This window comes from Sorghum bicolor, chromosome 3 (assembly GCF_000003195.3).
Source record: "Sorghum bicolor cultivar BTx623 chromosome 3, Sorghum_bicolor_NCBIv3, whole genome shotgun sequence".
NCBI lineage: Eukaryota > Viridiplantae > Streptophyta > Magnoliopsida > Poales > Poaceae > Sorghum > Sorghum bicolor.
Window position 1 is genome coordinate 55,357,323 of NC_012872.2, and position 22,280 is coordinate 55,379,602.

The 22,280-nt window shown below is 41.6% G+C and overlaps 3 protein-coding genes across 3 annotated transcripts; 1 reads left to right on the forward strand and 2 right to left on the reverse strand.

Annotated features, from left to right (window-relative positions):
• On the reverse strand, positions 2,193-5,140 carry LOC8054374 (pentatricopeptide repeat-containing protein At3g54980, mitochondrial). Its single transcript, XM_002458104.2, has one exon. The coding sequence runs from the start codon at positions 5,018-5,020 to the stop codon at positions 2,633-2,635; it is 2,388 nt and encodes a 795-aa protein (XP_002458149.1). The 5' UTR covers positions 5,021-5,140; the 3' UTR covers positions 2,193-2,632.
• LOC8054375 (tRNA (cytosine(38)-C(5))-methyltransferase) lies at positions 6,548-10,294 on the reverse strand. The gene is made up of 12 exons (XM_021455539.1): positions 10,122-10,294; positions 9,913-10,023; positions 9,254-9,347; positions 9,058-9,176; positions 8,858-8,980; positions 8,316-8,478; positions 8,108-8,200; positions 7,862-7,956; positions 7,696-7,776; positions 7,493-7,557; positions 7,125-7,295; positions 6,548-6,977 (listed from the first exon to the last, which is right to left on the reverse strand). The coding sequence occupies exons 1-11, from the start codon at positions 10,176-10,178 to the stop codon at positions 7,220-7,222; spliced, it is 1,077 nt and encodes a 358-aa protein (XP_021311214.1). The 5' UTR covers positions 10,179-10,294; the 3' UTR covers positions 6,548-6,977; positions 7,125-7,219.
• LOC8054376 (putative cytochrome c oxidase subunit 5b-like) lies at positions 12,300-16,520 on the forward strand. The gene is made up of 6 exons (XM_002455897.2): positions 12,300-12,618; positions 12,707-12,786; positions 12,895-12,945; positions 15,673-15,739; positions 15,866-15,945; positions 16,068-16,520. The coding sequence occupies exons 1-6, from the start codon at positions 12,465-12,467 to the stop codon at positions 16,131-16,133; spliced, it is 498 nt and encodes a 165-aa protein (XP_002455942.1). The 5' UTR covers positions 12,300-12,464; the 3' UTR covers positions 16,134-16,520.

Genomic DNA, 22,280 nt, shown 5'->3' on the forward strand with positions numbered 1-22,280 from the left:
CTTTAGTCATGGTTGGGTTGATTAGAGGCGACGACGCCTCTGTCTTTCTTTTTCTAAAATCTGCAAGTGTCTGTTTTGGGTATCCTTCTTATCAGTGGAAGAGGGAAATAAGATGTGTTGATTGGGTAGTTTAATAGGTGGACTGCCTGAACAAACTAATTGTAGAGTTCCCTTGTTGGGTCCAACTATGGATCGAGGGTCTTCTGTGTTGTCTTGATAAAATAAAATGTTGTGGTTACGCAAAATGCGGAAGAATTTAACACGCTTGTAAGATGAGGCGTCACACAATTTTACCTTTTTCCTTAACATAAATGAGGGCTTTTTAGTTATTTGCCACCAACATGCCATCCTTATGGTGGGTTCTTGCACATTTGCCATTTCAGGCCCACATGTCAGTGACTCATATGGTCCCACATGTCATTGACACACACAGAGTTGGCACACTTAAGGGTGGCAAATAAATAAAAAATCCCATAAATGATGATCTCAAAAGCTATATATCCATTCCCTGCAACTGATCAGTGAAAGTTTGAAACATATTGCCCTATTGCTGTTGGTGATCCATTTGTCGTGGGCTTTAATTTGCTGCTGTGCATACTCCTACCTCATTACCAATGTTGTTTAGTTCATTCAGCTTGGAAACAGTGTTCCTAATAAGGATCTATAACTGTGTCTGTTTGACTAAGACACTAGATAGAATTTTAGCACCCAGAAATATGGCATTCTTATGTTACTATAAAAAACAGTTATACTTCACTGTACTATTTGTTGGAATATGGGGACATATTTTTTCTCATTATTTGTTTGGAGATGGTGCAGTGTATTTGTGTTTGCAGATAGTCGCCTTTTCTTAGCCATAGGGTCATTTGTTTTTTTTTCCTTGATTTGTTTGTTTCTTTTGTTTAGGCCTTTAAAGATCTGGACGCCATATATGTTGCTGGCGTTTAGGGTCTGAAAAGTTTGTGCTGCAGCCCACCGCTGTTTGTTTTGTAGTCTTCTTGGATATGAGCTGGTGTTGATGATTTTTAAAATAGCACTACTGTTACTTTGTATGTATACTTTACAAGTATCTTGTTCCGGTACTACTGATAATGCTTTGATCTTCGTGAGATCTCTTTCTTGTGCGATGCTTTGTGGCCTGAAATATAATATATTACAATTTCTCTTATTCCTCTAAACATAATAACTCTTGACCTTTCTTGTTCACAGTGCATTCAAATATAACTAATCAGCAAAAGAAAGGCCATGGTGCTTTTGCCTCAACCGGTTGCAGTGGAGTGATGATTTACATATATGAAACCTCATTTGCAACTGAAGTTCACTACCTTAATGATAGTTGTATATTTGGATCGACATTCTAACCTACTGGCTATGGAGCGGTAGTTCTGATTTCTGATTGTGAACTGTAATTGACGGGTATGTAATGTATGACCATAATAGAACCATAATGGCTACCGTGGCCTTGCATGTAGTTAAGATCGTGTAACTATGGCTGAACAGAACCATAATGGCTATGATGGCCTTACAACTTGTGTTGTTTGCAGATGGTTCATAGTTTGTGCTAGGTATTGGGTGATATGGTATCTTTGTTCTTGTAGTATGTAATATTAGTTATACTTGTGCTTAGTATCTTAGACGTATCTATTGGCCATATATTGTTTTTCCTCGAATAATTATAGGGCGGCCGAAGGGTGCCTGATGTTCTAGTATATGTAGAAGCATCCCTCGAGCAGGCGGTGCTCCAACTCCTATACACAGATGGTACAAATATTATCTTCTGCTCCATGCCTGGCATCCACAACAATGGCATATCCCTCCGTCTCAAAATAAATGTTTTTCTAGTTTTCTGAGAAATCAAACACTTTTAATTTTAACCAAATACATACAAAATTATTAATTTTCATAGCACATAATTAGTATCATTAGATATATTATTAAATTATTTTTATAATAAATTTATTTAGAGATATAAATATTGTTAATATTTTCTATAAATCTAATCAAACTTAAGAAAATTTGATCGATATAAATACCAATAGCGACACTTATTTTGGGAAAAGAGTAGGAGTAGGCCTGATGAAGAAATGAGATTTATGTTGATGTCCATGTTTTCCAAAAATTCAGACGCCTGAATCAACTAGGAGAAAACAAAACACAAAGTACCAGTCCAGTTATTTGAGTGCAAACCGGGCTCAAAAACCACACTAGGGATTTTTTATAATAAAAAAACTCTTTAACAAAAACATATACTCAAAAGGAAAATTACAGCTTACGTAAGACAAAGTAATGGATGGGATGGGATCAAATGGAATGGAAAATACAATAAAGGAGCAACAGTCAAATAGTAAAAACATCAGATTGGTTAGTATTCATGTCCCAGTTGCCTTTGTTTCTATCTGACAATGTTATAAGTTCACTTCATTTACAGTGCAAGTTTCCTAAATTTCAATCTGCTGAAGTCACAGCTCAAGGTTCTTCATCTTAACTGACAGAATTTGAAACAGGATTTTTAGCATCTGCAGGACTTGCTTCCAGAAGTTTCAAACTAACTGGTACTCCCTCGAGTCGGAAATACATGATGTTTCTGACTGTAGGATTGAACAAGCAGCAAGCAATCCTGGCTGTTGGAACATCAACTATTACAGGTCAGAGGGAATATGTTATATGTAGTATCATCAGGCACGACTCCGCTGCTGAGCATCTTATCATGCAATTGGAATGCCTCTTGCAGCTTACCATCACGGATGTGTGCATTTATCAGCATGTTATAAGTAACAGTATTTGGACACACATCTAATCTTGTCATATCGTCCAATAACCTCTTAGCACCATCAATGTCTCCACTTCGGCAAAGACCGTGGGTTAGCGCTGTGAAAGTTTTATCATCAGGAATATTGTGATTGGCCAACATCTCTGAGTACAGTTCCAAAGCAAAGGCTACATTGCCAACTTTTGAGAACCCATCAATTAAGGTTGTATAGATTTCTGTATCAGCAGCAATTCTTTGTTTGATCATGCTATAATAGAACTTCGAAGCTTCTGCCATCATTTTCAAATTCTTGTACCCTGTAACAAAACTATTGTAGACAGTGACATTTGGTGTTAAACCATCTTTCAACAGAAGAACCAAAAAATGTAGTGCATGAGACATATTCCCCTGTTTGCAAAACATATTTATGAAAGCATTGTATGCAGCAATGTCAGGATGAATGCCATTGCACCTCATGTAAATGAGCAGCTTCACTGCGAGATCACAGCAGTTGGTCCTACAGTAACCATCTATAAAACTGGTATATGTCACTATATTGGGGGTTATACCTTTCTCACACATCTGCCGGTACATAGCCAATGCAGAGCCCATCATACCAGCTTTCACAAATCCATTAATGATACTATTGTATGTCATTGTGGTTGGAACAAAACCTTCACTTACAAATCTCTTCAACATTTCATCAACTTCACAAACACGATCGACCATGCAAAGTCCATTTATTAAAATGTTATACGTATACTCACCACAAGAAACTCCATTCTGATGCATTTCATTAAGAAGGGCATAGGCCTTGTCAAAAGCTTTCTTCTTGATGTACCCTTTCATCAGAGTTGTGTAAGTGACCTCATTAGGTGGGAATCCTTTACCAGGCATCTCAGAGTATAACTTAAGTGCTTCATCCATGCACCCTTTCTCACAGTACCCCAGCAGCAGGCTGTGGCATGTCACAATAGAAGGTTTGACTCCTGCTTCCTTCATCTTATCCCATAAGTTGACTGCCTCGTGGACTTTGTGATGCTTACTGAGCCAATGAATTAGACAACCATATGTGAAGACATCTGGTACCCCAGTATCAACCACAAGATCAAACAAGGCAATGGCATCCTCCCACTGTTTGTTTCTTAAGAGGCCTTTGATCACCAAATTGAACTCATATGTGCTCGGCAACAATCCCTGCTCTATCATCTGGCGGCATAGCTTATATGTCTCATCTGTCATCCCCTCTGCATCACAACCTTTGATCAGGACCGTATATGTCACATTGGTCGGTGTCACACCATCCCTGACAGCCTCATCAAACAAATCTAATGCTTTCCCAATTTCTCCATGCAAGCAATATCCCTGCATCAACGTCGTCGCGAGAAACACATCCATCTTCTTCCCCGTGGCCAGCAGCATCTGATCCTTCAGCCGCAATGCCTCATCCATCCTCCCCACCTTCACAAGCACATCCACCACAGAATTGTAGGTAAAATCCCGTGGCTTCAACCCTGCCTCCCTCATCTTCCCCAGCACCTGGACTGCCCGGTCTGCATCGCGTAGCTTGCACAAACCTGTGATTGTGATGGCATAAACGCGCTCGTCAGGCTTGACTCCGGCACCGGCCATTTCGTCGAACAGCCTGACGGCGTCACCGTGCATCCGTCCCACGACGCAGGCCCGCATCACGACGTCGTACATCTTAGCATCCGCGTAGTACCCCTTGCACCGCATCTCGTCGAACAGCGTGAGCGCATCCGCAGCCGATGCGCCCCGTGCCGTGGCGACGAGCAGGTCGGTGCGAGATTTGGCGTCCGGGACAACGCCCCTCGTGACCATGCGAGAGTATGCGGCCACGGCGGCCGCGCAGTCGCGGGCGGCGCTGGAGAGGCAGGTGAGGACGTGACTGAGGAGCGTGGCCGCGGCCGGCGAGCCAGCGTCTGCGACGGAGAGGACGGCGTCGACGAGCTCGTTCGGCGGGAGGCGCGTATCCAGCGCAGCGGAACGTAGCAGGTGGAAGGCGTGCGGGCCGTCGGGCGAGGATGCGAGGAGTGCGCGGAGGGAGGAAGCGAGGTCATCGGCGACGCCGTGAACACGGGCGGCGGATGGTCTGGAGAATTGGGTGGAGAGGGGCTGGGCGGCGCTCTGCGGCGGCGGGGCCGGAGAGGAAGGTGCCGCGGTGGAGGTGGAGGTGGCGGCGGCGGCGGTGTTAAGGCTGCGCCGTGGGAACAGTGAGGAGGCGGCGGCTAGGAGCCGTGGCGGGCGCATGGTGGCGCCGGCGCCGAAGGGGTTCAGCCGTTCAGGACTTTAGGCCGTTTAGGGTTCTTCAGAATTCTCAATTTCTGATGGAATAGCGGTTGCATTTCTTCATTCTGGTTCAATTTCATCAGAACCCCAACACTTTTTAGAAATTGATACAAAAATTGAACTGGTGATCACTAATAATGCATACTGATTGGTGAAAGACAGCACTAACAGAAACTTCAGGGTTTGTGTGTAGACAAAATTCCCACGAAATGCATTTCATCTGACGTAACTTTCATTGTCTCTCTTTATCAATACCTATAAAACTCCCGTAAAACCCCATTAAACTGGCCTTAAGTATTGGTTGCAAGTATTTCCTCTCTCCAAAAACAAAATACTCCCTCCATTCCAAATTATAAGTCATTTCAAGAATCTTAGAGAGTCAAAGCATTTTTAAGTTTGACCAAAATTCTAGAGAGAAATACTAAAAGAGTAAAGTCCATCACCTGTCCCTAAACTTGTTCGGATGTGTCATCTCGGTCCTTAAACTCGCAAAACGACCATTTAGGTACCTAAACTTGTTAGGTTGTGTCATATTGGTCCCTAAACTTAAAAATCTCTCATATAGGTCCTCAAACTTGTTCCGTCGTGTCATCCCGGTCCCTAAACTTGTTTTTAAGTCTCATCTAGGTCAAAACAGGACGAATCTAAAAACTTTATATTGAAAAATAACTCATAACTTTTTTATATGAACTCAAATGAAGATAAATTTTATATCAAAATTATAGGCAACAACGTGATATATAACTTTGCAGTTGAAAAGTTTTTAAATTAAAATAGTTTTGGGGTCCCAAAATATTTTTTATAAGTTTATAGATTTTAAAATTTAAAATTAAATTTTATAACACTAAACGACTTCAAATAAAAAACTTTTCAACTACAAAATTGTAGATTGTGCTGAGGACTATAACTTTGGTATAAAGTTTATCTTCATTCGAGTTTATATGAAAAAGTTATGAATTATTTTTTGATATATAGTTTTTTAGATCGCTTTGTTTTGACCCAGATGAGATTCAAACCAAGTTTAGGGACCGAAATAACACAGCTGAACAAATTTAAGGACCTAAACGGATGATTTCTAAGTTTAGAAACCGGGATAACACAACTGAACACGTTTAGGGACCGAGATGACACAGACGAACAAGTTCGAGGACCTAAACGATCGATTTGTGATTTTAGGGACCGGGATGACACGACAACGCAAGTTTAGGGACCAGTGGTGGACTTTACTCATACTAAAATTTGTAATACTAAAATTTGTAATATAAAGTGATAACACTAAAATTTGTAATATAAAGTGAGTATACTATTAAAATATAATTAAGAAAGAATCCAATGATACTTAGTTGGTATTGTGATAATAATTATTTTATCATATAAATTTGATCAAACTTAGGATAGTTTAACTCTCCAAGATTTTTGGAATGACTTACAATTTAGGATAAAGATAGTACAATTCAAGCATAATACCAAGTCAACTCCCTCTCTCCAGAATCAAAATACAATTCAAGCATAATACTAAGTCAAAGAATCTTGAGTTTGACGATGTTTATGATATACAGTACTAGATTCTTCATTGAGTATATTTTTATACTTGCTATACATATCTTATATCATAAATATTGTCAAACTTTAAATAATTTAAGTAAGAATAGAACTATAATTGCATCGGAGGAAGTAGGTTCCAAGTTCCTTAAAGCTCAGATCAACAATTATTACAACAGCCTCATCCCGCATCAATGGGTCACATGTCACAATTCCAAAATTCATTCACCATGACAATATAAGCATGTGAGGGAGGGAGGGAAGTCTGCGCAGAAACAGCTTCTCTATTGAATGGTACACCTTTGTTGATACATAAATTGTGCGCTTGTGCCTACACGGTGTCCTCACCAAATGGCCAAACCGTAGTCCCCAAAACCTACAAAGTGGGTTGCAATGTGAGAATCATCTTTCGAATGAGTGCTACCATACCAAAGCAATAAGGTTCAAAAAAGTGAGCTGGAGATCAACACATGTAAACCCAGATAAGTGCAGAAGAACATATATATCGTACTTAAATACCAACCTTGCTTAAATCAAAGTATGGAAAAGTTCCGGCAGATTGCGGCTAGTGTTTGTGCCAGGTTAATGTCACCAAGGCTGACTGGACTTCTCTATGCCTCAGGCCTCAGCAAAGAGATAACATAGCAAAGGACCCACAACTGCTATACTCAGACTATTACCCAGCATAGCATACCTGCAACAAGATGATTTCAAAAGCTATATGGCAACCTGTAACTATAAACACTATTTTGATAGAATGATAGTGACCCCATTATTCGTTAAAAAACAAATAGCTTTATCTCTCATGCTTCTTATATGTACTGCAATTCAAATGCTCTTGTAGTTTACTGAAGCAAATCAGAAGTGTATATTAATGGAACTTAAACTCACTGTTGCTTGAGGCTTATGTGATCTGGGAAGTAGAAACTTGAAGGGAAGGAATGGAAATTGGCAACCTGAAAAGTTATTTGAACAACATCAAGAGCCAGGGGAAGCCTATCTTGATGCAATGATACGCAGCCCTCCTGCGTATTCCATAAAAAACAAGAGCCAGGGGAAGGATTTAAACACATGAAGTGTAAACAGGCAGCTACCTCTCGAGGGGTGAAATATCGTAGGCCCAACTCCTTCAGGGAAGAAACTTGAAGCTTCTCTTCAGGAACCCATTTGATGTTCTAGTATTTGAAGTAAGGTTATTATTAGGCAAAAACAGATAACGTATAAATGAGTGAAACTTAGACAAAATGAGAAGAACCTTACTTCAGATGTAGCCAACAAGGAGCCTGTCCCCTTCACATAACGATAGTAGCTTTTAGTGAAACAGCAGCACCGCTTAGATTCAGGGTATACAATATCTTGCAAGTAGTCAAAGGAGTAACCACAATACCAAAATCAAAGATTACTAGAAGTTAATAAAATTAATAAATGTAACATACCAAACAAACCACATTAAGAAACGATAAAAAATGATAAGGGTAACTCAATACAAGAAAGAATCAAGGATACCCATAGCGTTCCCCCACCGCTCAATCAAGTTTACTGGAACCATGTAAGCTTGCAAAACTGACTCATTTCGAGTGCCTCCATCAGCCTCCTTGACTACATAAGATACAGTGTCATTACAACTACAAATCAGCTTCTTCAAATAAAATCATGTAACCTTAACAATGATAGACCTTATTATAAAGGCTAGCAGGCAAGCCATCCTACTTACCAAGAAAATCTTTTATTGGCTTACAAACTGGCTCGAGCTCTTCTTCAGTTTGGTGGTCACTACCTTGTGATGTACTGTTCAGTGTCATGCTTAGGCACATAGGTGTCTGGAGCAACTTATTGTTGACCGATGCATTTCGAAACCGCATAGGTTCTCGTTTTGCCTGTTGATAAAAAATCAGCTGTAGTTACATAATTGATCCACACAAACACCATCCAGTGGATTCATCACTTATCAGAAAATGCCCCACACAGACACAGTTTCTCATTTCTGAAGGAGTGCCTTTTTCAACACACTAAGAAGTAAGAAAAGTACCATATTTTTATCATAAGCAACAGATTTCCTGGAGACCTGGACATCCCTCAGGTAACAGGCAACTAAGAAGTGACGAGCAAATAAAAATGAAAATAAAGGCTGTGAAATGCTATGACAGTGTACTTAAACCTGTTTTTAATAAAATCCAGTAGGGGATCAAACCCCTCCTGTTTCCTCAAAAAAACGCTATGACAGTATAACTTGTCAAGACACTAAAAGGTTCTTACCAAACAGAAGTAGCGAGGTCTAGAATATGGGACACCAAACTGTAAAGGGCTCAGGATGAATTCTTGTGTGTTAAAATTGAGACTTGAAAGGACCTCCAGCAATTGATCATGTGTATCAGACACCTGGCATAAATGAACAAGATATCCACTGTTGAGAAGTTCAAGTATTAAAAAAAATTGAAATAGTGTTTATAACCAACCTCGAATCCAACTACATTTTCCACAAATAACATTTGTGGAGGATAGCTCATGTCTTGCATGAGGTTGAGAATCTTGATGAATGAAAATGCACGAGCATCAGCTGAGTGCTTCTGAAGTCCTACACAATGGTTAATCCATGAACCAAAATTGAAAAAGAGAATATAGTGCTCGAATAGATATTATTGAGAGGGAAACCTTGCCGTGTGTATGGCTGGCATGGAGGAGAAAGAAGCCATGCATGTGCCTTGTATTTGTCTAAGTCACTAGCAGTGAGCGTTTGAATGTTCCCCTGTAGTACAAGAATGATGCATGCACATACAGTTAATAGTTAATAAAACTATAACAGCATAGTTCAGTTCATTCTTCTCAAGTCAAACTAAAACATAATAACCAGTGTGTAGGTAGAATGATAATATGAATATCCTGTGGAGGTGAGGTACATGACCCAGGTGCATAACTCTACACAAAATGAGAAATACAAGTGGCCATTGCCCCCTCTATTCCCTTGTGAGTTGCAACTTCAAAGTTAATGAAAACTCTAATTTATCAAGCTATGGGCAAGCAATGAAGAAGGCATCCTCAACTAAAGTAGAGTTAGCAATCGATACTTACTAAAATTGTAAAATGCAAATACAAGAGCAACACTATGCCTGCAGTACCAAGAAAACAGGGCTAAAAAGTGTGGCGTTATCTGAACATCAGGCAGCATAGCCAAGGTTCTGGCCGAATCTTCAGGTGATCATCACAGCTGCATTTCTTTGCCTTGCGCCTAGGTTCACACTATCGGTTGCACTAGACACATTCTATCTCGGCTTCAGAAGAGCGTAAGATTTTGGGGTCAAAGCGGAGCGCACCTGGCAGGGGCGGTGGCCGAAGTTGTGCTCATAGACGTCATTTGCGACGTCGTTGATGTCGAAGGCTTCCACCACCTCCGCCCGCACGCCCGACGCCATCAGCGAGTACCTCTGCAAGCAAAAGGGGAAAGGCGCAGAAACCCTAGCCGCCGTTAGATTAGATAGATGACGGGGCGAATGGGAGGAGAGAGCAGGGTATTCGATAGTACCATGCCGCCGATGCCGCTGTAGAACTCGAGCACTCTCCATGGTGCCGGCGCCTCCATCGCCTCCGGCAGTCGCGCGGCGCGTGCTAGGCTGCAGCAACTGTTTGGAACCCCCGGTTCCCTGACGTTGGCTGAGAGTCAAACTACGGTCACGGACTCAGACGGTCTCCAACAGCTGATGTATCACGCCAAAATGCCTACTTGATATCACTTTATTGGAAGAAAATGAGGTCCAACGGAAGACCTAAAGAACAAACCTATTTTGGGTAAGGCCTTGTTTAGTTCGCAAAAATTTTCAAGATTTTTCGTCACATCGAATTTTTGGTCGTATGCATGGAGCATTAAATATATACAAAAATAAAAACTAACTGCACAATTTACCTGTAATTTATGAGATGAATCTTTTGAGTCTAGTTACTCCGTGATTGGACAATGTTTGTCAAATAAAAACGAAATGCTACAGTACCCAAAAATAAAAAATTTTACGAACTAAACAAGGCCTAAGTTGTAGTGGGGAACACAAATATGGGTCACGCTGCATGATACCGCTCGAAACTACTTTTGTCATGCTTTTGCGTTTGCTGTTGGAAAAGAGAACTTTTAGATTTGTAACTCTTTGCCATAACGTGACCCAAAACATCAAATGGGTCTTCTATTTAGGTTCATGCTGTTGGAGATAGTCTCACTGTGCAGTCCGCCGTTCCGTGGCATCCAACGATGCTGCTGGTTTCTGTAAAAAAAAAAAAAAAAAACGATGATGCTGTTTTTTACCTTCTCCCTGAACAAATCAACGCAAATTTTGCTGCAGATATCCGACTTCAATGAAATTAGCCGATTCAAACGTCTAGTACTATTATAAAAAAAAGTGTGTAAAAATAAAAAAGTGTGTATGGAGTGTTGGCTTCACGCATGCCTACAGTTTTAATCTGGCCTTGTTTAGTTCCAAAAAAATTTATGAAATCGACATTGTAGCACTTTCGTTTGTATTTGACAAATATTGTCCAATCATGGACTAACTAGACTTAAAAGATCTGTCTCGTCAATTCCGACTAAATTGTGCAATTATATTTTTTTTTCGTCCATATTTAATACTCCATGTATGTGTCTAAAAATTCGATGTGACGGGGAATCTAAAAAAATTTATAAAATTTTTTGGAAGCTAAACAAGGCGTGAGACGAACACATAATTTTAAAAGGCGTAGTGGTCGTGCTTAGTGTTTTTTTATTTCTCAAAATTTAAGAGATAAGCTGAAACAAAATATTTTTCTATCCTCCAACCTTTGGTTGTTACTGATTATTTGCCATAACACACTGTAATCAAGCAGAATATCATATAAAGAATTATGGCAACAATAATATTATGAAACCTATTACTCATTAATTTCAGCTCAAATAAAGGCACCGTTCACAGATGGAATTTCTTTCTCAGAGTTTGATATGGTGGATGATGGTATTTTCTCTTTTATGACAAAGAGGTGTTTGGTGGGGTTGTTAAAGTTTAACGAGTATTGTAGTATTTTCGTCTTATTTGACAATTAGAGCATATCCAAAAGACTAGATAAAGTTATATTTTAAACTATAAGATTTAGTCATTGTGTAAAATAAAAAACTCACTCAAAGCATAGAGTTTCACAACAGCTTTTGTATAGAATAGCTAGTGAGGACGACATGCTATATATGACAAGCGAAAGTTTAGAAATAGCAAACTTACTATTTTAGCAAATTAGATAGCACATTTGTTGGACTTTAATTTTTACTTTAAAATATAAAATAGCTTAAATAACATAGATAGTATATCTGTTGGAGTTGCTCTTAGTGTCCAATCATGGACTAATTAAGTTTAAAAGATTCGTTTGATAAATTACTCTTTAACTATATTTTTATTTTTATAAATAATCTATATATAGTACTTCATATATATATATATGTTTAAATATTCGATGTGACGAACCTTTATTTGAAGTGAACACAAATTTGCAACGGAAATTTTCTCTCACACGTGCCACCTCACGCGCGCGCGTCTCCTCGCCACACTCCCCCCTTCCGGCCTGTGGCGGCCTCCGCACGGGCGGCTCACCGCTCACGCGCACTCGCCCAGACCCGATCTCCTCCGTCCATCAAACCCTTTGCACGAACCCCGACGCGCATCACAACCACCCACCCAGTCACCCACTCCCCGGCCCCCGCCGCCCGAACAGCCACTTCCCCAGTTCCCCTGCCCGGCTGCCCTTATTATTTCCTCTCCGCCGCCGTCTTCGTCCCCGGGTCAAATCGAATCGAGCCCATCCATCTCCATTTCCGCCGCCGCCGCCGAGAGAGAGATCCCGACCCCGCCCATCTACCACCATGTGGCGCCGCCTGCACACCCTAGCCCCCGCCTTGCGCAGGGCAACCGCCGCCGCTGCCGGGGCCCCCGCGGCGCCCGCCTCCTCTGCAGCCCGCGCCGCGCCGCTCTCCTCGGCGGCCGCCGCCTTCCGCCGCACCAGCCCGCTCCTCTCAGGTAAGGATCTCGTATCCCCGGATCTCGATTCCCTGGCGGTGGTCCAGCGCTGATAGGGGCGGTCGGTGGCTGCGTGGGTGTGCTGCAGAGGACAAGCCGGCGAAGGTGGAGGACGTCATGCCCATCGCCACGGGGCTCGAGCGGGAGGAGCTGGAGGCCGAGCTCCAGGTGAGATGATCCGGCCCTTGTTCGAGAGGGAGGAGCTGGAATGCACGTCCGATTTGGGTCTGGGAAATAAATGGCTTCTGATTCCTCGATCTGGCATGGGTTTTGCAGGGGAAGAAGCGGTTTGACATGGATCCACCGGTCGGTCCCTTCGGTACCAAGGTTAGTTGGCCGTCGTAGATTTGACCGTTGTTTCTGTTGTTCCTGGATCGGATTATACATCGAGGCTTTCTATGTCTGGGATGTATAGTTCTGATAATAATCTTCGTTGATTGGTGTTATAATGAAATGTCTGGGATGTATAGTTCTGATAATAATTGATAACATCTGGGTTATTGGGTAAACTAAACGAGAGTGGTCAGATTTGTATTGTGCTGCAAACTATTTGTATTGTTATTAGGGAAAATGCACTATGTCGGTATGTCGGGACGTCTTGGTGCCTCATCTATCAGTATCCATGCTTTGTTGTGTTACTATTATGCTCGGATAATGAACATCAATCCTGTTTATCATACATTGTTCTGAAAATTTGGCATCATGTGTCTGGCTGGTGTTTTAAAAATCTTTTTTATCTTTTCTCTACCATGCCATGTTTTCTGCTGAATGTTGTTACTAGGGTTTTGTGCAATTTCAAACCATTCACATTTCCATAGCTAGTTTTATGAATAGAGCTGTGAAGCTTTGAGCCTGTTTGGCTGCTTCTCAGCAAGTTGCTTTGCACATGCTAGACATACTATTGCTGTTTTAAAACTGCCATGCATTAGACACCGTATTATTATTGTTGCAGCCTGCCTTATATCTATTGGGCTACCAATACAGTTCAATTTTGAAAGTACACACAATATCTGTGTTTATAATTGTAACAACTGAAATTGTTGATCTATATTCATACTTATGTTCCTTTTCCATTTGAATGTACTTTCGGAATAGCCATTGAGCTATGCTCTTTGCCTACTCATGCTGAGATGCCGATGCGAAAGGCGATGATGACAAATTAATAAAATTGTGACATGCACACCAACACTTAAAACCAATTTTCCATTTATGGCAGATGTCTATCTTGGCAGTGTTGTTGTTATTCTACTTGGTTCTATAGAGCTGTTGGTCACACTGATAGTCTGATACAACTAATTCTTGGCTTGATAAGTACCATATGGTCGTAAGAGTATGCTATTTGGAATGCATTCTGTTTAACAATGCTATATGGACTAAAAGCTTGATAATTCAGTGGTGCAATGGGAAAAATTTAACCATCAGCACATCAACACAAGTTTCAAAACCCCTCATCTTTTAAGTAATTTCGCATCATGTTGCATATATGTAACTCTGCCTTGATATCAAGTTTCTCATATTGTGTAACTCATGAGTCTTGACATAAAGTTGGATTTAGCTCCTTCATTTTTGTGAGCTAAGGTTGTAACCTGTCATGCCAATGTTAGTTTCGTACCTGGGGTAAACACTATCAGTCTGGTTGCGGTAGTATGAAGAACAAGAATCAATGAACCAGGGTATTAGGTTATTTCTGTAACTTGGCTTGAGCTCGATTTACCTTTTCTTTTTACGATGATCAGTTTGTTTTTGTTATTGAGTTTTGACATATCCATTCTATGAAAAAAAATGTTCATAGGCCTGGAGACATTGTTATTTCACCATTTAAGCTATCACCTTGCAGTGTTGCCATGTCTTCTTGTCTTGCTGTGTACCTGCCCTCTTCTTTTTCTTTGTGCAAATATTGGTCCACAGTTTTAGGTGTTAGTTTCCTTTGAGACAGTTAATGGGTATAATGTGCTTTGCTCTGTAAACCAAGTTTGGATGTTAGCAGTGTTTTTAAGGCATTGCCATCGCCTTGGCGATGAGGAGCCTGCAGGGAGCAAGGCGTCGACACCTAGCCAAAAGTAGTGAGAGGTCCAAGGAGACTGGAGGCAAAACAGAAGGAAAAAAAAGATAGGAAATCAACCAGAAAGGCCATGCAGCTGTTCCCATCTCATCTCCACCAAATCCGGCACTGCTTGGGACATCTATGGTGACAGCATCACCTGATCCATAAGGGACCATGACAGAGATCGATCTGAGGGAGCAGCAGCAAGATGGAGGGCAGGCTGCGCACGCAAGCAAGAGCAGCATGAGGGAGGGAGATGTGGCCGCGCTCTGCACCTGCGTGAGGGAGGGAGATGCGGCGGTGCTGCACCTGCGTGAGAGAAGCAGGGAGCTGGGCGCAGGTGGCATGTGTGGGCATGGAAGTGTGTATCGGTGGCCCTGTTAGACCGTGACCTGAGAATGGACCGTGACCTGAGAATGGACATGTACAGGAGGGCACTCGTGGGCTGGGCCAACCACTTCTCTTTTCTTTTGCCCTTTTCTGTTTTTTCTTTTATTCTCCTTGCTGCTATTTTCCTATTGAGTAAAGTGTGATTCAACCCCCCACCCCCCCACCCCACTCCCCCCAGAATCTGAAAGACTGCCTCAAACTTCAATACCACAGAACATACGCACCTCGCCTTATGAACGAAAATTTAAGGTGTTGTTTGAAAAAGTTAAGGTGTAGTTTGAAAAGTTAAGGTGTGTATGTTGTCCGGTATTGAAGTTCGAGGGGGTCTTTCAAATTCAGTGAGTTGTTCAGGGGGTGAATCGGACTTCACTCTTTCCTATTTCTTAGAATGGTAAGGCGTCACTTCACCTCGCCTTATGAACAACTAGGTGTTGTGAAGGGGGTAGGTCTCCATGCCTTGCTTACTGCCTTAAAAACCATGGATGTAAGCATTCAGAGTTTCGCTGTTCTACCTTCTTCCTTACCTTCAGAAGTTTCAGATTAAACCTGGAGAGCCTGCTACGTTTTTTTTCTTGTGTACTCTGCATTATTCATTGCTTCTTTTGTTGCTGTTCCTGCAGGAGGCACCAGCTGTCATCGAGTCCTACTATAACAAGCGGATAGTCGGTTGCCCTGGTGGTGAGGGAGGTAAGTCAGTGTTGTCCTCGGCTCCTCACCCTTTTATTTTTCTGAAGTTAGCTGCTCGTGTGGTGTGAAGCATTTGTGTAACAAATTGCTTGGTTTTTGCCTTTCCTTGCCTGCTTTTTTTTGCAGAGGATGAACATGATGTTGTATGGTTCTGGTTGAAAAAAGATGAGCCTCATGAGTGTCCAGTCTGCTCGCAATACTTTGTGGTAATTTAAATCGCTAAATTGCTGTTTGCTATGCTATACTATAAGTTATTGCTACACAAGAACACTGCTGTGCTGATGTCAGTGTTAATTAATATAATTATTTGGTTGGTTGATTTGTGCAGCTTAAGGTCATCGGTGATGGTGGAGATCCTGATGGTCATGACGATGAAGATGATGGACATCACTAAGGATGCCTTATGGTTCTGAAAATAAGAATTTGATGAGGCAGATGAATCCATTATACTTCTTTTCTAGAACCAGACTGCTCCACGGCATCCTTGTTTATGAATAGACATTTGGCCATCAAGCAGGTGGTAGTTTTCACCTAGGGATTTTGTCCAAACAAAAGCTATTTGAGATTTGACCCATGCATTTCTTTAAGAGCATCATCGAATAAAAGATGACTGCATCAGATTGCTTTCTTTTGTTACCCTATGGCCATCGGGTGTGATGGACATGTAATATTCAGTCATAAACAGTCCCGTTTCTTTGTTTAGTGTGCTGAGAAATTTGCAAAAGGCCTCCTATATCTTTGACAATGACAATTGAAGCCAGAGTTTGATGATCCATCATCTTATGACTATTGCCCTAATAATTATGATGTTCTGTGACTATCCCCATGATGCCATTTTCCTAGTGCTAGCTTGTGGAGAGTATGCTGTGAAGACTGAAGAGTACTAAATAGCTCCTAGTCTGGTTACAGAAGGTGCTGTCACTCGTTGTATTGTATAATCCTGCTATGTTTGGTATGCTGTGCGATGGCACTTGTCACCTGTGGCAGCTCTTTGCGTTACAAATCATCTGCACAAAATGAAGTGACACAGGTTAAATTGATTATCGGTTGTTCTGGAATGTTTATGTTCTTGATTGATTATTGGTTGTTCTGGAACGTTTGCGTTCTTGATTGTGTTTGATCTTGGATTTATGGACATCTTGTTAACAGTGGGCTAGACATCGTTGATCTCTTCAAGACCTGTATTTCAGCCAAGGCAGCAGATGTCTTACACCCTACAATGTACGAACACCCGCCCGTAACATGAATTTTTCAGAGCTAGCCAAATGACTTCACACTCAGCATAGATTGGACGAACAGAACTCGGCCTTGGTGTATACTGGAATAAGATAGCAGGGGTCCAGGGCCTTTGAGACATTGACTATTGAGCACAAGAGAGACTGTTGTTGACAGCATTCATTCAGAAAAAAAAAGAAGATGTTCTGCACCTCTGCATCACTTTTCCGCGTCGACCACCTGTCGGGCCAGCGCGAGTTGCACACCCAAATTCCGGTTTGGACGAATGGGAGGGCTTGCAAATACAAAAGTCAGCAGAAAAGGGAGGGCAATCTGCTTATCTTTGTTCCATTCTTCCCCATGGCCTTTTCCAGTCCTAGCAAAAAAGGTGTCCTTTATCATGTGTGATCTCAACGACAATGCAACATCGCAACAATGTTTTTTTCCCCTAGCCGATTTGAGTTGCTAATTGGCCTGTCTGCTCAGATCAACTGGTTACAGCACCCCCTCAGCCGTTGAAAAAAAAAAGAGGGGAGATTAAAGGTGAGAGCAATCTCTTCTCTGCATTTCATACTACCAATCACAATTCACACTACATCATCTCATGCACTGTCACCTACTCTATGCTGCAAATGACAGATTTCGACTGGGCAAATTATACCGCAATATTCCATGCTCTAGGGAAAATCTCAGAAAGGGCAGCCTCCAGCCAGAGCTTCTTGTACGCCGGTGCATGACGGTGAGGTGACTGGCCTGGGGATGCCAACCAAGTGCTGTTCTGGGACTGGGACGTGTGAGTGTGACAAGACAAGGACGCGGGGATTTGGAAGCTGCCACTGCCCACTGCCAGCCTCTGAAGCCTCTTTTGCTGGCTGTGGCTGCTGCCCGTTAACTGAAAAAATATGCTCTAGGTGAATGGGTGGGTGACGACGTGGAGTGGAGGATCGGAGGCAAGGAATGCAAATATTCCGCCCATGCTCCGCCGCTGGTGGCAGATCACCACACCATTCACCGGCGGCGAACGAACTGAAGGCGACACCAGGGCGCAGAAGGAAGTTTCGGTATGGTATGAAGGAGATCAGATTCTTTTACTAGGTTTGGCGACTTCTCAAGCCTCAAGTGTTTTGCAGCCTTGCATTGCAGGTAGGGATCGTCCTTTATTTTGCAGACAGAATTGATAGGCAATAGTGCTGTCTAGCTGTTGGATTGATAGATGTTCTCCCTTCCTTCTGTTCTGCCTAGCTACTCCATCACTTTCTTTCTTTCTTTCTTTCTTTTTTTTCAGCAGCTGCAGCTCTCTACACTGATCACGGAGCTTTCCTGTGATGTAAGGGGGGTATATGAAATCAACATCTTATTATGCTAGATGGGATACGGTATTCTCCGAGTTTTCGATAGAAAGGAAAAAAATAAAAAAGGGGTGCCTGTGCTGTGCCTGCATTATTCTCTCCCCTATTCCATAAGCTTCACAATAGTGGCAAAGAGGAACCAAAAGAAGGGCGCCAAGGACAACAAGAGGAAATTCCCGCGGCGGTGCTGAATCGGATGATGGTGATGGTGACAATGCCGTCCCCTCTCGTTTCATGCCGCGCGCGTTACTTTCAAGGCATTAGTTCGCAGAGATGAGGTTTACCTATGCTTTGGATGCCTCAGATGTGTATATTTATTTATTTACAAAGGAAATGATGCATTTTGTTGTCACTAATTCAGAAACTTGAGGCTCATGCTTCTTATTATTTTTCACCTTGTTCAGACTTCAGAGGCTTTTAATTAAGAAGTGGTAAATGAGATAAAATTCCTTTTCCCTTTGATATCGATGGTATTGTTGTTAATGGAAATGTGCACCGTGCAAAGTTCCTTTCATGTGAAAAAAAAGTGTGAAGCGATGGTTTCATACACGTCGTCGTCATTTTATTCTGTTGAAATCTTTTTTCTTCACCTTTTCTTTTGGCCAGTTCAGTGCATCCAGAATTCCCAGATGGAGTTACTGCAAGGAGAAGTGAAACCTATAACCATGGGTTCTCTGCGGCTGAATGCTGCTCACTAAAAAACTCATAGAACAACGACAAAACTACATACAGAATGCATGGTTCCACCCAAGGATGGAATCAAATCCGATATTTCAAACTATATAAATATATGTGTGTGTTCATGTGAAAAGCTGGATTTTATGACATAATATTTTTTTTATTAGCTTTTGATGATGTGTTCTTTTTCCCACCACATGAAAGAACATTTATCACACAGCTCACAACAAGCCAGATAAACGGAACAAACTTTTGCTCTGGATTATTCAAGGTTGATCAGATTACTTGTTCGGCACTAAACCCACTTTAATTTCCTCTTTTCCTTCTTAAAACACTTTCAAATGCCTCAAAGCGTAAGCACGGAATAAAAAGGACAAAAATCAAACACATAAAAGAAATGGCCACAGAATTAACAAGCGAAAAAAGTACGGAACGGGTGTTTGATCGAGAAATTTCAGGTGAGATCGTGTAAAATGCATGCAACCGGCAGGAGGATTTGGAGACTTTTTCATATGGCATTATTCTTTCTTTCTTTCACAATGGTGTGGTGTCCCCAAATACCTCTCTTTATTTTTGCATCATTCTTTGTGGCAATTTGGTCGTTGACCTTTTTTTGATTAGGCCTTGATGTCGACCCAATTCATACAGTAGCTCATCGGTCCGCTGTTTTATTCGGTGGAAGATGATGAACATACCTAACGGTGCGCGCAATCAGAAGCATGCTTGAAACATACTAAGTCAGCAGTATGCTCTGACCTCTGTCTCTGTGAGAGAGTTTTTGTATAGAATGGAACTGTGTTCTGGACAGCTGGGGTTCTGAATTAACTAAAGTGCATTTTTAAGTCTTTGTCGATTTTCTTATGAACAGCTGGGGTTCTGAATTAATAACTAGTATATTTACTATAGAGACGCAATAAACACGAGAGGATGAAGGGATAAATTTTAAGAAAGTTGCTGCAAAATATATCCACATACATAGGCCGACAAACTGTGTGAGCTTTTCAGTAATGGCAATTGTTCATATCTCACTAGCTCGTGCGACCTTTTCAGAAGAAATATTTTTCTTTACCAAAACTTTATGGATGCTTCATATTTCCTAGGAACACATATGCAACTAAGAGAAACCTATGCTATATAAGGAAAAGATATGAATATGCAGCCTCCAAGAAGCCCTAGGGCAGAAAACACAATCATAGCCTATAACCTCTAATCAAAGGAGCAACGGTTGGGTAGTTAACATCCTGTCTCTCTGAGAAACCTCAGCTAGAAACCTGCTGTCTCAAGCAAACATAGGGACAAAAACCAGGCATAGCTCACATAATCTAGCTCAAGCTGCCCCCACTCTGGTTACCCCAGCTCATAAAAAAAAACTTGCAGAGGTGGGCTGCATTTTTGCATACGATTCCTCCTGCCACACCCACACTACCAAGTAGTGGAGCTGTCACATTTGCAAGATGAATTCCTTTGCATTATTCCACTGCCATATATATATGCGTTTGGCGCTCTCCTACTAGTTTAGATTTGACTTAGGCCCTTGTTTAATCGGTTTTAAATTTGGATCGTCAAGAAGGGATCTGAGCCTACCTCTGCCCTGGAGCAGTGGAGCGTTTCTGCAAAAGGCGCGTCGCTTTGCTTTACTTTCAGGCTAGGCAGCAGCAGGAACCTCAGAACAGCAGTTTAGTTTGTTATGCATGCATGTTCCTGATCGGAATATTTTTTCTGCCCAACCAAACGTGACGAGATTTTACTACTAGTATATTGTGGAGATATGTCAGTAGGAGTACGGGAAGCTGCGCGAAAATTCTTCAGTACATACCCGTCTGGTTACTGTCAATGCTCAATTCTTCAGTTAAGTGTTGTTGTCTGTCGGTTCATTAGCTAGCTCCCTATACATTCATTCTTGTGGCTGAGGAGTTCAGTTCGTTGTCCTTCCCACGATATATAGAGTGACTACTACAAAATTCTTGGAATGCGATGTTTGAAATTAGATAGGTATGGTTTACCAAATAATAGAACGTCTTCCTATCACAACAAATCATCCAACAGTACTTTCTGTCATGGCTTATCAGCCAAACGAACAAGGCAAGTTTGCAGTGCCACTGGACCTGCAATTGTACCAGCAAGTTGGCTTAGATGTCTGTTTCTTGTGGATGCCCAAGATACCTTCAAGATATTTCTGGAATCTTCCACTGTGCATACATAATACATATGGAGCAGTACCCATATGCAGGGCTATCAGGAATTTCACCAGATGGGCATCTCTCAACTGATAAACACTGATCATATACACTACTCCCCCGTCCTAGACAGATTAGCGGTGACAAAAAAAAAATAACCCTGGTGGTGCTGATCATATATACTTTATTGTTACAGATAAAAAAATCTGCATATGGATCCGTCCATTTACATCAATTGTAACTTTTGATCATAGTAGGACAATAGGGTAAAAAACAAGCCTCTTGCGAACTTCCTAGAGGGGCAAAAAAAGACGCGAAATATTCTGCCTTTTTCCTGCTAAATATACTCTTGTCCATAAGAACATTTCCTCACCACCCAGACAGTGAGGCATTCACTGCCTTTATTTTATTTTACTTCATTTCACACAGGGAATTAGTAGGAGAAATGGATGTATAAATTATATGCTTATTCCTTGTCAATTCGGTTAATAAGGTTATATATATACAATATTCATCAGGAATTGTGCCGGATTAGTGGGCATTAGTTCCTGATCAAGATCAAAGAGGGAAAATTGGGTGGTTTATAGCTAGGCGCGGCTGAAAGGGGTTCCTAAGCAATATTTTTATATTTTCTTTTCTTTTCTTTGGAAAGTAATATTTTTATATTTCCGATTCTCTCTCCACTGCCGAGGCTGCATCGATTCGAATTCCCTACGCGGCCATGTAACACAAAAAATGCATCCATCCATGTCTCCTTGATCCTCCATGGACAGGGCATAGCCTGGTATAGGAATTGGCATAGAGAGCTAGGAGGCCCTTGCTGGGACCTGATGTGTGTGTGCTCTGTCTCTGTGTGCCACCTTGCTCCTCCATAATCCTTGTCTCACACTGTCGTCACGCGCACGCACACTACGGCCTTCCTGCAACTGATCACCAGGAATGTAGTGAAGGCCACACAAATTAATAGTGCACCGAAAACTATTCAGAGCAAGGCACATATTCGGTGGAATTGTGAAAACTCTCTAAAAAAACATGTTTAATTATGAGTTTTCTTTAAAGGCAACGGATCTAGTGCAAACTCATCTTCCGTGCACATCCATCCATATTGCATCTCTAGATTTA

Coding starts and splice junctions, on each gene's coding strand:
- LOC8054376 (XM_002455897.2), top strand. CDS start 12,465: ATGTGGCGCCGCCTGCACACCCTAGCCCCCGCCTTGCGCAGGGCAACC. Junction 12,946..15,672: donor TCGGTCCCTTCGGTACCAAG/GTTAGTTGGCCG, acceptor CTGTTCCTGCAG/GAGGCACCAGCTGTCATCGA. Junction 15,740..15,865: donor TTGCCCTGGTGGTGAGGGAG/GTAAGTCAGTGT, acceptor TTTTTTTTGCAG/AGGATGAACATGATGTTGTA.
- LOC8054375 (XM_021455539.1), bottom strand. CDS start 10,178: ATGGAGGCGCCGGCACCATGGAGAGTGCTCGAGTTCTACAGCGGCATC. Junction 8,479..8,857: donor GACCTCGCTACTTCTGTTTG/GTAAGAACCTTT, acceptor TTTTATCAACAG/GCAAAACGAGAACCTATGCG. Junction 7,777..7,861: donor CCTTGTTGGCTACATCTGAA/GTAAGGTTCTTC, acceptor TTCAAATACTAG/AACATCAAATGGGTTCCTGA.
- LOC8054374 (XM_002458104.2), bottom strand. CDS start 5,020: ATGCGCCCGCCACGGCTCCTAGCCGCCGCCTCCTCACTGTTCCCACGG.